Here is a 12,496-nt window from a genome sequence, read left to right on the forward strand (position 1 = left end):
AAACTCGAAAAAAACTACAATGGCAGTTGAGCAAAGCTCGCACACAGAACAGGTAAGAAACTTCTTCACGGGGGAATTTTGATCCTCCTAGAAACTGCCGTTCATGTAGACACCTTAATTCTGTCTTGTAAAAACGACTAGAGGAAGAAAATTACTATTTTAAAGCACATTCAATGCTCTAATTCGGTTGCACTGTTGTTGCTAAGATGGAACCACTTGCCCAGAAACCATCAGTCTGAGTTTGAACTCATAATGGTGAGTAAAATACACTTGCAGACAGTACCATGAGCACTACACCTTTGTTCCTTGGCTTTGTAACAGAATGGTAGGAATTGCTTATATTTAAAAGGTAGTGCCTATACACTCAAACCTTTAATAAAATGTCATATATCGAAAATAATACTTGTATATTGTGTAATTAAATCCACGAGTTTAAACATGTCTTTAGACAGTGACCCGTACCTTTAAAATAAATGAGGATCACTATGGATATTCTAAACTCCCTAGAGGCTGACGTGCATAAGAAAGCAAACTATTATTAGTATAGTATCTTAAGGAGCCTGTAAGACAACAACCTAATAACCAAAATAAATTTATCCTAAATACATAGATAACAGCAGTGTTAGCATATGTAACAGTGAAGTCCAACTAACACTCTTAATAAACTTAATACACACGACAGTGGCATCATTTCATACTGTGGTTCTGTTTTTGAGGACACAAAGATAAAAGGTGCTATAACCAACAGTATTCTTCGCAACTAGACATATGAGGTACAGTCAGCAATGCCCTCTTTAAAGGCATCTAGTACCCTAGTAGGAAGGAAACTGCAAGTTCAAAATACAGCAACATTGTGAATCTGATGAGATGACTTACAAAACGTATCAATTGTTCTGAGTTACAATTATGTTAGAATAAACTTTGCAATAAAATTCAGCATTCAAAGGGAAGTGCGCTTGATACCTAATACGACCAGGAAAACATAAATAATGTTAAAATGCTTACCCTGCTAACATGCTGATCATTGAAGCTGTACCACTGGTCATCAGCAAACGATTTTATACAGGCATAGTAATGGCCTCCAGCAGCACTTCCAGAGTGGACCATGACAGAAAACAGTTCATAAAGAAATGAGCTCTGCGTTGAAAAGAAAAACAGACGTGTAAAAACTAACAGAAAATAGTTGTTGTGCTGATTAAGACTTTTAATGTACTAATTACATATATCTTTCACAGCTCTCCTCTAATTTATCTAAAGTGGTTCATTACAGTAATTAGAAATGGAAAAATTCTGAAGAGGCCATAATCGAAAGCTTGATAAAATTCATTGGTGAAGCAGTCTAATCAATAAGTTGTCTGCTGGAACCGGCGCACAATATTTGTATGAACGAATGGCCACCAAGAAGAGATGGTCTTAAGTGGCAGCAGTTCAGAATAAAAGAAGATGGGACAAATAGATCACACCCTAGGCACCTTCAAAATCCACTACATCACCTACACACATAAGCAGAAGAAAAAGAGCCCACACCAAGCGGGGTACAACACAGCCTTTAAAAGTGGAAACACTGAGCAGACCCTCAGAACTGTACGCAGTGGTCTAAACATATGGATGCTCTGCAAAATAATAGTGCTACACAGTTTCTTATTCAATATATTTATGAAAAGATTGTTTTTCTTATGTGGATTTATTATTGAAATACGGCATACAGCAAGTTGCGTCACAAAAAAACAAAAAATTCCTGTAAACACAGTGTTCAAGGCAAATAAGCCAGCAGGTCATAATGGTTGTAGAAATAAAGACTATCAACTTTAAGCTAGGAACTTAACTGAGTAGTGTATGTGACCTCAGTATGCTCATAGGTAACTCAGGATAGTACTGGCGGGCAGCTGTATATGGTAACGGTCACTCATTCTGCGTACAGGAGTGGGTGAAATAAGCCGATTACTACTATGGTATGTGGCACATTTATGCAGCTTACTCAAAGATTTTATCTCGCATATGTACAGCTTGCTCTTGTGATTTTATTTGCCCAAGAGTTTTTGCGAAAGGATAGGCTGTGCTTCCGTGCTGAGGCTTCGGCTGTCAAGGGCATCTTCGGTGATAACAGAGGGACAGAAACCAGAGGTCAACACTGCTCACACAATCTGGTAGGTGTCCCCAGTGGATCCAGTGAAGGTCTGGTGTTTGTAAATAGAATGAAAGTGACTACAAGATACCAAGACTGAAAATGTATGTCTGTCAGCAGTCTGTAGAACTACCAATAAGACAGCTGTCTATTAGAGTAGACAAACATGAAGCGTGTGAAAGGGGAGTTAGCTTATCTGAAAGGTGGGGTAGCTAGTGACATAACTCGGTCTGCTCAATTCCCTCACTGTATCAAAGAGTCACAAATTCAAAGAGGCTGTGACTTGATCGCATACGGTGAGGAAACAAAAAGTGCATTAACAAGGAAGTGGCTGAGGCAAATGGAGCCCCCTCTCCCAATTTGAGGACTATGGTCAATCATTACAATTACTAGCAGTGTCTTACATGCTGCTGGGGTACTGGGGCAGCCACTCTAAAGAGATAATTGTGCCAGACTGTGGAGGAATTTGGAAGTTTCTTCTCACAATTTCGAATTTCCTTTTTCACTACCAATCTCTAGGTGTCACTTTCATCAGCTACTTTAGTGCAGGGGTGTACAACAGAGTGTATAGCTTAAATCTTATAAACCCTATTTATGCCAAGGTATTTGGGTCCGTCCAGACATGAGTGGTAAAACCAGAACAATTCTGCATAGGAAAACCTGGAAACCATACTTCTCATTTTTGTAAATTAAGGAAGTCAAGGCAACTAACGGCCGAACAACTGGCAGGAATTCTTTCTTTTTGGACAGATCTGACGAGAAGTTAAGCACTGACTTACAGGGCTCATATAATAAACACTATCCCAGTGTTACAGAAGACCTGTAAGAGTTAGGTGGGGACGGTTCAGTAAAAAGGCCTGTCTCAGGAAAAGAAATATTTGTCTGTGGTCCTTAACCTATAAAAAAAAAATATCTGGCAGATATAAGTGTGAAGAAAAGGCCTTTATAATAACACAGAGGAAAATTATAACAAGAATGGCAATATTAGGTCAGTGCTGAGTGTCCAGAAGACGTTGGGAACACCAAAGAGGATCAATAAAGACCACTGTGTTACCAACAGGCATAAGAATCTCCTCCTCAACATCCATGCTATTTCACAGTAATTCCAGTCACCAAAGAACAACTAAATAATAAAGAGCAAAAGAAAGATAAATTATTTGGTCCACGATCTGATTAATTATGCAAGAAATGGCAGCTTACTAGATGCCGCCGATACATGGATAATGAGGGAACAATAAGAAAGGGGTGTTTTGATGCTGCTGAGGCTGGGAATAAAAGGAAGGTAAGGGAGTTAGATGGTGTTCAGATGGAGAAATAATACAAGTGTCTGACCACAGAAAACTTTAATATCACGGAAAAATAAACTTCAATCTGACTTTATATATTTAGAAAGAACATAGCTAGTAATGGTGCCCTCATGATAAGGTTGAGTAGTGTGCTGTATTAAGTATCACAGTAATAAGTGAAGGCACTGTGAAGAAGAACTGGAGAAAGAAAGAAAAGACAGAAAAAAATATTTTTCCAGAGAAATCATAGTTTACCTGAAGTGACTCATACTTCCTTTGAAAATGTAATTAGGTCTAACTATATGCAGACGAGCATTACTAAAAACTGTTCTATGAGATGTGTGACAATACTTTATGACCAGTTAAAAACGAACAGGGGAGCTCTGGTGGATCAGGCTAAGTTTTGAAGTAGTTTATTGTACAACAAATATATCAATTACAATAAAAAGCATACAAATAAGTAACTTGTAGAACCTGTTAAGAGCAACATATCAAACAACAGCAATTAGGAATTTAGTGCAAATGAGGTTAAAACTCTGGATGGGAACACACCTGGCAGCATTTTCGTTCATGTTTCTTGTAAATGAGCCCGAGTGAGAACAAAAAATGTATTTTCAAGAAAAGCAGATATATTGAATTGACAGCAACACAGGGTAGGGGGCAGAATAAAGGAAAACAGATAACACGTAAAAAAAGGTGAGAAAGAGAAAGAAAAACAAATCCTATGTGGAAGCATTAAGTGAAAGAGCAACATCAACATACAACATCTTTCTAAAGAAGATAGAAGGCAAACGTGCCACAAAGTTAAGTTTGCATGTTAGATCTACTCTTGTGTAGGTCCACTCATACACCTAGCTGTAACTTCCCATCTTTTGCTATTTGCCATTTTCCAAGTGGATATTCATGAGCGGTAGAAAATCCTACAACCTAATTTATGAGAGTAAAGTTATTAATAGTTACTTTGCATCTGTTTCTAGAGATCACCACCACGAAAGCATATCTTCATATAGGAAAATATATTAAAGTTTAACTTACATAAAAAAATAAAAAAAATTGTTCAACTGAAAATAAAAATGTTAACTCATTAAACACTTAAAGAATTATCTTATTAACTCCTAAAATCAGCTTTGTTTTAATTTGAAAACATACACACATATATATATATATATATATCAACGTTTTTTTAATACATTAACATTAAAAACACTTACCCTTAATTAATATTTTATGTGTATTTCATTTTTGACAAAGTTGTTTTTAAGTTACATTTTTAACTGATTTTATTAAGTTTGACTTTTCAAACTAATTGAAAATGTAATTTATTTTACATGTATATATGATATTAAATTGAAAAAATAATAAAATACAGTAATAATTATACTTAAGATTTTTAGCTTGAAAAAACAAGTTACATATTTTGTATAACTTACTATCGGGTTTAAAAACGCAGAAGGGCCCTTTCTAAAGATATCAGCATGTTACATATAAATGAGGTCTAAATGTATGATAAACGTGCACACTCATTTTTTAGGGCATCTTTACTGTGAAGGCTCAGGGCCTAGAAAACGAACACTTAGAACTGAAATTGGTGGCTAAAAAGGGGGTGCACATAATGACCAGGGGGATGTTAGTCATGTTAACAGAAATGCAGCTAAGAGAAAACTTCCATTCTGCTGTACAGAAAGCTAAGTGTAGCGAGCAACACTGCAAGTGAAGCTGAGCATAGCGCTAATGTGGAAGGAAGCATGTTTTAATACAACTGCTTGACTTTTGGATAGGTTTCCAACTGAAGCACTGTTCATTCTGTAGTATAGATGGTAGAAAGTGCACAGTAACTCCTTCTAACCTCCACATAAGAAATCACTAGGGAGAATGATAGAATAAGACCTAAGAATTTATAAAGGGCAGACACAAGGACTGGTTGCTTGGAAGGAAAGCCGGAGAGCAGACATTTAAATGCAGACGTAAGATCTTCTTAGAAGTATGTAGTGATTAGCACATGGCTTGGCATAACAGAGAGGGAAAGGGGGAGGGGGATTGAATGACGCAAATGGAGGAAGAAGCCTCTCAATGAGGCTCCTGCCAGCGATCCCCCCCCACCCTACGTCATCCCGACTTCCAGTGCGCCACTCGGGCCCTCAAATAGCTACTGATACCTCTTAAAGCCCCCCATCGCAGAGTGAGCCGTTCGACACCGACATTGAGGCAGATTGGATGCCAGAGGCTAATAATGTGGAGAAGGCTGGGCAGTAGCCAAAATGGCTGCTGTGACACGGTAGGCAGTTGACAGCAGCCCTGGTGGCTCACAATGAGGGGGTAGCACGGTTGACCAGGGGACCGAGGTAGCCAGCAGTGCTCCTCGCCTGTCATTGCGGGATGCCCAATTGGAGGGCGATTCGGCAGCTGCACAGCCCCTGGGGTGAGGCGGCCAAGTGAGGGACGTGTGGCGAGGAGAGGCCAGAAGGAGCCCCCAACACAGCAGCACCTGGGCATCATGGTAGAAGTAAGGAAGCGACCGCCCTGCTCACATAGTTGCATGGAGTGCTCCCGCAACGGCAGCTGTGCGACGGCCTGCAGAGTGCAGGGGGAGAGTAGCGATCCAGAGGAGGAGATGGCCTGCAGCTGGATGGCTGGACCTGGGCCGAGGCGGCGCTTGGCGGTGGGAGCCCCGCGACTGTGCTCTGAAGTGGCCCTGATTGAGGAGAGCCCTGGAGGCCTGGGCAACACCTGTGCTTCCCGGTGTGGGCCTAAGGGACCTGGCCAGTATATGTGTGAGTATTTTGGAGTCCAGGGGCGAGGCAGCAAGGAACAGAGATGTGAAAGAGAGACCCCCCCCCCCCCCGGTGGGCTCATGAAGGAAGCGAAGACAGAGCTGCACATCGGCTGAAGTGAGAGGTGGGGGGCCGGTGCCAGGGGACGACCTTCCCATTACTCCAGGGAGGCGGAACCTGGTGGCAAATCAGGGGGACACAACCAACATCAAAGAGGCTGCATTGCCTGTACTGGGGCCACAGAGTATTACCTTCTAAGCACCACAGGCTGCACTGTAGCATTGGCTGGGGCTCCCGCAGTGGAGGCCTAGGTCAATCTGGGAGTGCCATTGTGATCCAGGTGAGAACCGGCCATGGGGAAAACAGGTTGTAAGAGAGAGACGGGGAAAAGGGAGGAAACCGCAGGGGGTTTCCCGGACCTACAGTCGGAGGCTAAGCGCACCCATTCAATAGACAGCTCTGGGTCCCCTTCCCCCAAAGACATTCTGCAGGCTATAACGGCCTCATGCAAAGCCCTGGAAGGAATTAAAACTGATGTCCTGGCGACAGACTTTACTATACTGCGCGATGATCAACTCTGGTTGGCGAACTGGGTATCACATCAGAGAAACAAATCAAGGAGGCTCTACTAGCTGTAAAGGATTTGACTGACAAATTCCACAAGTTAGAGAGGCAAATTCATGACCTGGAATTAAGGGACGGAAGATGCAGAAAATAAATAAAGAGGAAATAAACTCAGAGGGTCTGGCTTACCTGAGCGCATAGAGAGAAATTATATGGTGGGTTTCTACAGTGCTGGCTAAGGAAGACAATCGCAGACGAAGGACTTTCGCCCTATTTCATCCTGGAGGGCGCACATGGTACCAGCGCGCCCTCCCCCACCAGGGGCTCCACCAAGACCAGTTTGCAGCAAGTCTGCTTCATTATAGGGACAGAGACTATCTTCTGGGGCAGGCAAGGAAGAAAGGAGACTGTACAGTGGAAAACAGCAAAGTTCGAATTTTCCCGGTCTTTTTGCAAGAGGTGACACCTCATACAAAAGTAGAGGTACAGCCAAGATGGCGGCAGGATACACGTAAAAGTGTTGGACCTGGATTCTACGAAAGAAAGGGGCAATTCCATTATTTCAGCCTCTGTTCTAAGAACGATATGAAACCAAATCACTTCTCCAGGAGTTTGCCTAGAGGATGAATTTCTATGTCCGCTGATGTGTCCAGGTAACTTAAATGCTGTAACACGAGGTAGTTTGGAGTATCTGAAGAAATGGATGGCAGCAAATCATTTGAGTCATGTTGTACCCTTTATGGCATTTGTAAGGGATCCGAATCAGACCTGACCAGGTTGTGAATGTTTTGCTAGTAGAGTTGGTACAGGAAGCACATTACTTCCTATTTACCCCTTTCCTCTACAATCCTATTGGCCTCTTCTGGAATTGAGAAGGGTTTCAAAAGAGCCAAGTGCTGGATGTTCCTTGGATGGTACTGGGCTGACGACATCAGTGGTAGCACCAACATCGGTGGAGGCAAATGATCTTCAGGCTAGAATCTCAGCAATGGGATGAATCCAGCTGACAACAGAAGTGTTCCTAGTGGAATAAAAGGGTGTGCGTGGTCCCAATGAATGATCTGCTGACAAACCCCTGAGTGGAGCACCAACCAGTCCAAAGAGACTCTGAGAAGCACTACAGAGGAGTGACGGATGGCAAAATATCTCCATCACTGCATATAGAAAAAAGCTGGATCAGACCCCTGTGTCTGGAGATCATGACAGCCCAGCTCTGCTTGCCAAAAGCGGCATCGGCAGCAGTGGTACTGATAAGGGCGCTGGAGATGGTGCGAGTGGTGTTACTAAAGGTGGTACCTCAGATATATTGATATCCACGAGCTAAGGCTCCGAGTATAACTCTGCGAGCTGGTAGAATGTACGATGAGGATGCTTGCCGTAGGACCACAATCAGCATTGAGTGCATTAAACTTCATGTTTCCTCTTTCTTCTGTGCTTCCATCACTTTTCTCTGGAGAATGTCAAACCCGGCAGTTGTCGCAGGCCATAGAAAGCTCAGCCTCGCATTCCTTGTTGGCCTTGAGATCGACCCTGCAACCCTGCTTTCATTTCCTCAAGTCATGCCTTGAACGCAGACACCATAATCAGACCTCCTGTGGGGTTAATGATAGAAATTTGCCTGTTGAAATCGCAAAAGGGCTTAATTCCTGACCTCTTGGGAGGGGACATCCATGAAGCAATGTACTGAATAATCTTAGAAAGAGAATTATCTTGTGGGAAGACACAGAAAGCAGTGAAGAGAGAAGCTCTAAATCCCTGACAAAGGGAACACACAAAAGGGAACTGACGTAGGAGAGCCATAAAAAATGTTTCCAGGTCAAATCTGGCATCCGCCAGAAAGGCTTTTATTCAGTATCTAAAAATAAATTTAGAAAAAGTCTACATGAAAATCGCCACAATTTTCTTATAGTAACCAAAGATTGAGCATGAAAACACTACGGATTAATATGATAACACTAGGAATGACTGCAAATGCTTTAGCACTGAACAGTTATATTCCAGGAAACATAAATACCTTTTCAGTGCCCATCTTCAAAATTCTTTCTGGATTATTACTTTCAAGACAAATTCCCTCATCTACCCCATCATCGTTTGAGAAATCATTGCTCATCTGGTCACTGTGACAGCTGCCTTCATTCTCTGCTCCGCTGTCAGTGCAACTTTCAGTCTGAGGGGACTTCTTTGAAAGGAAAACCAGAACAGTGGGTTATAAAAGTGGTGTATGAAATCATGAATAATATGATCAAATATGATGACTAAAACTCTGATCACAAAATGCTAACAAAACACTTTCATAAAAACATAATTATGCATGAATTCAGCAGATAATGTCATAACACTGAAAGAACACAACCATCTGTTTTATAATAATTTTTTCTACCTAATAACTACTACCCATATTCTCCTACGTGTGAGGAAATATATCAAAGACATACCATTGTAGGCAAAAAAAGATAAAATATCCACTGTCCATACAAAGGCCTCCACAGAGCTTTTACCTGCACTTTGCGAATCACCAGTCACTCTTCAAGGAACATATTTCCACCCTTTCATTAAACATGTGGGACACAACCTGTGACTGCACAGATGCCCTGAATTGTGCTGTGTGCCCATTTCCAACAAAGTGGGGCTGCCTACAGTATTGATAATTCCACATGAATTACACAGCTGAGAAGCACTGGCTGACACCACCAAGAAGAGTGCAGTTCTAAATCTAGGTCACTAAGTCAAAAGCTTAAGTCCAAGCAGCCAAGATTTTTTAACAAACATTTTGGAGGCTCTGACGTGGTGCGCTGTTTTGAGTCTGGTAGTGGAGGGATAAGGTACAGCTCAGGAACCAGAGTTCCTTTGGTCTAAATGAAGAGGGGGCACCAGCATACTGACAGAAGAGTTACTCTGGTCCCCCCCCCCAATGTTGTATACCCTGCAGGACAGGAACAGCCTTCATCGCACATGCTGAAGTTTCAAGAGAGCAACATTGTAGCTGCTGCTATGCAAGATGATCTTGCTGCAACACTTGAGGCTTGGTGCCTGCAAAGGGACTGAGTGTGGGACCAGTGTGGTTAAAGAAGCACAAAGGGAACGAAATAGAGACTAAAACTGCAACTGATTCTTGCTGAGGTTTCCTATGTGCAGCACAGTCTGTAAGATACGCCTGATTCTATCCTACTGCTCTATGAACACTGCACTGCTTGCCTGAAGTCATACTGACTGTGAGGCCTTCCTTGGTCTGTCGAGGTCCTACCAGTTTGACTTGCTTTATATTCCCTTGCTGCCCCTGAAAAGAATAAACTACGTGGCCATAGAGAGAAGGATTTGTTTTCTATGTGCTGCTCTAACTCGGATCAACAACATGCTGATGATCAAGGCAATGGAGCTGATGGGGATCTGCTGTACTAACCCAGGGAGAACTCTCTTCTGAAACACACTGAAAGATATGACAGCCGCAACAATGGTCAGTAACAAGGAAGGTCTGTCATTGAAGGACCTTTCAAAGAATAGAAAGTAAATATGAATAAGACAAAGCAGCAGGTTGTGGAGGTAATCCACGAGATAGTAGAATGAAAACGTTAATTACTCAGTAAGAATCTCTTTGTGGCATGTAGTGCTGTAGATTCACATGCTGTGCCTACTCCTGCCATTTAGTGTTGACCCGGATGTGTGCAAGTTGTTTTTCTTCAAAGAAGTCTTTTAAATCATGAGGTACTGTGTCTCCTCCTCTTGGCAATAATGAGCATGGTCATCGCTTCCACTTTTAGACTGTTTTCCCGCATGGTGGGTGAGGACGGAATGTGAAGCGAAGAGTTATATAAAGAGATGCCCATGCATAATAAGAAGAGAATGTAAGGGGCACTGCAACGACCACAAGCGTCCGGGAAGAGGGTGGGGGAGGTGCACGTGAATTTACAGATCTACATGGCAGGAGCAGATGCTCCTAGTGTAAGTAACATTTTCCGTTTTGGCATGTGTGGGTGTTGTGCATAGACTGTAAAGAAGTCCTTGTAAAGAGCAGGGCTAGCCTGTGGGTGTTGCACTAGATTTAAAGAGTGTATGAAGAATTGCCAAGGCAACATTAGCTTGTTGGCATGCTAGGACATCCTCACAATAATGTTTTGGGAAAGTGTGTGGTGTGATCTAGGTAGCTACTTTGCATATATTAGCTATAGGGATGTACATCAGGAAGGCCATTGAGGCACCTTTATTTTGAGTATAGTGTGCTCAAGGAGGAGTGGGTAAAGTCCTCTTGGCTTCAGCATAGTATGTCTGGATGCATTTAACTATTCAACTGGTAATGCCCAACTGATAAAGCCTTCTATTTGTGGGGTTGGGAGAAAGCAACAAAAGTTGCGTCTTTCTAAACAGTTTGGTTCTATTAATGTAGTACGTGAGGTTTTGTTTTACAGACAAAGTATGGTGAGCCCGTTCAGTAAGTGAATCAGGTTGTGGCAAAAAAAGGAAGGTCAATGGACTGATTAAGGTGGAAGTGAGACACAACCTTAGGGAGGAATTTGAGGGTGGTGCGGAGGACAACTCAATCCCTATATACTTGGAAGAAGGGTTCTTCCAGAGTTAATGCCTGAAGCTCACCGATATGCCTGAGTGAGAGGACAGCAACTAGAAATGCCACCTTCCAAGAGAGGAAATGAAGCGGGAAGGTGTGGAGGGACTAAAATGAGGGACCCATGAGTTTTGTGTCTACAATGTTGAGATTCCATCAGGGTGTTTGTGGGACTCGGGAAGGAATGACCTTTTTGAGGCCTTCCATGAAAGCTTTAATGACTGGTATCCTGAAGAGTGAGATATGCTCTCTATGCTGAACGTGGGCAGCAATGGTGGCTAGATGTAATCATATGGAGGTAAAGGCTAGCCCAGAAACCTGCAAGTGAAGTAAGTAACAGACAATGTCTTGTACTGTGGTTTTCAATGCGTCATTTTCTTTTGAGTGACAGTAGCAGATAAATCTCTTCCACTTGGCCGCTTAGAAGGCACGGGTGGAAGTAGCTCTAAGCGCTTCCTTGAAAATTATAATGCATTCAGGTGGAAGAGTCAGGTATCCAAATTCTATGACCTCAGGAGCCAAACTGTAAGGTTGAGGGACCTGGGATCCTGATTTCTCCATGGTTCTGCCTGAAAGGTCTGGCTTGGCGGGGAGCCTCATGTGGAACCAGTGAAAGTTAAATCAGAACCATGAACCAGGGCTGGCAGACCATGTGGATGCCATCAGGATGAGGGTGAGAGACATCCGTCGAGCTTCCGAACCGCAAGTCGGAGAGGAGGAAAAACATAGGCAAATATCCCTGACCAGTTCATCCATAGGGCACTGCCGGTGGACTGTGGATGCTGGAACCTGTAGGCGAAGTTTTGGGAATTAGGCGTTTTCTGCTTTAGCAAACAGGGCCATCTCTAGGAACCCCCATCTGTGAAAGTAAAAGTAATGGAGGAGGACTTGGAGGTGGAGTTCCCACCCCTGGACATGTTGGCCAAAATCCTTGTACATCCCTGGAAGGTACTCCACTAACAAATTAAGTTTGTGGTGGAGAGTCCACTGTCAAATGGTCTGGGATAACTGAGAAAGCTGTGAGAGCATGTCCTCCCTTGTTTCTGAAGGTAATACATGGCTATCATATTGTCCACGTAGTTGATGTGGAGGCCCTGGCATTCGGTCTCCCACTACTCTGTACAGGCAGATACTGTAAGTGTGCAGCCCACTCCAATAAAAAAGACATCTGTTGTACCAGTCCTCTGCAGAA

General features: G+C 42.8%; 1 protein-coding gene across 3 annotated transcripts in view; it reads right to left on the reverse strand.

The window, feature by feature from the left end:
• USP47 (ubiquitin specific peptidase 47) overlaps positions 1-12,496 on the reverse strand; it is a 1,215,141-nt gene that overhangs the window by 798,228 nt on the left and 404,417 nt on the right. For 2 of the 3 annotated variants that reach the window (XM_069223601.1, XM_069223599.1), the window contains 2 exons: positions 8,761-8,925; positions 1,006-1,137 (listed from right to left, as the gene is read on the reverse strand). In XM_069223601.1, the coding sequence (XP_069079702.1) occupies positions 1,006-1,137; positions 8,761-8,925 (297 nt within the window). The remainder of the gene's footprint in view (positions 1-1,005; positions 1,138-8,760; positions 8,926-12,496) is intronic. The other variant, XM_069223600.1, reaches the window with a different exon arrangement.

Source organism: Pleurodeles waltl, chromosome 3_1, assembly GCF_031143425.1.
Source record: "Pleurodeles waltl isolate 20211129_DDA chromosome 3_1, aPleWal1.hap1.20221129, whole genome shotgun sequence".
NCBI classification, from domain to species: Eukaryota; Metazoa; Chordata; class Amphibia; order Caudata; family Salamandridae; genus Pleurodeles; species Pleurodeles waltl.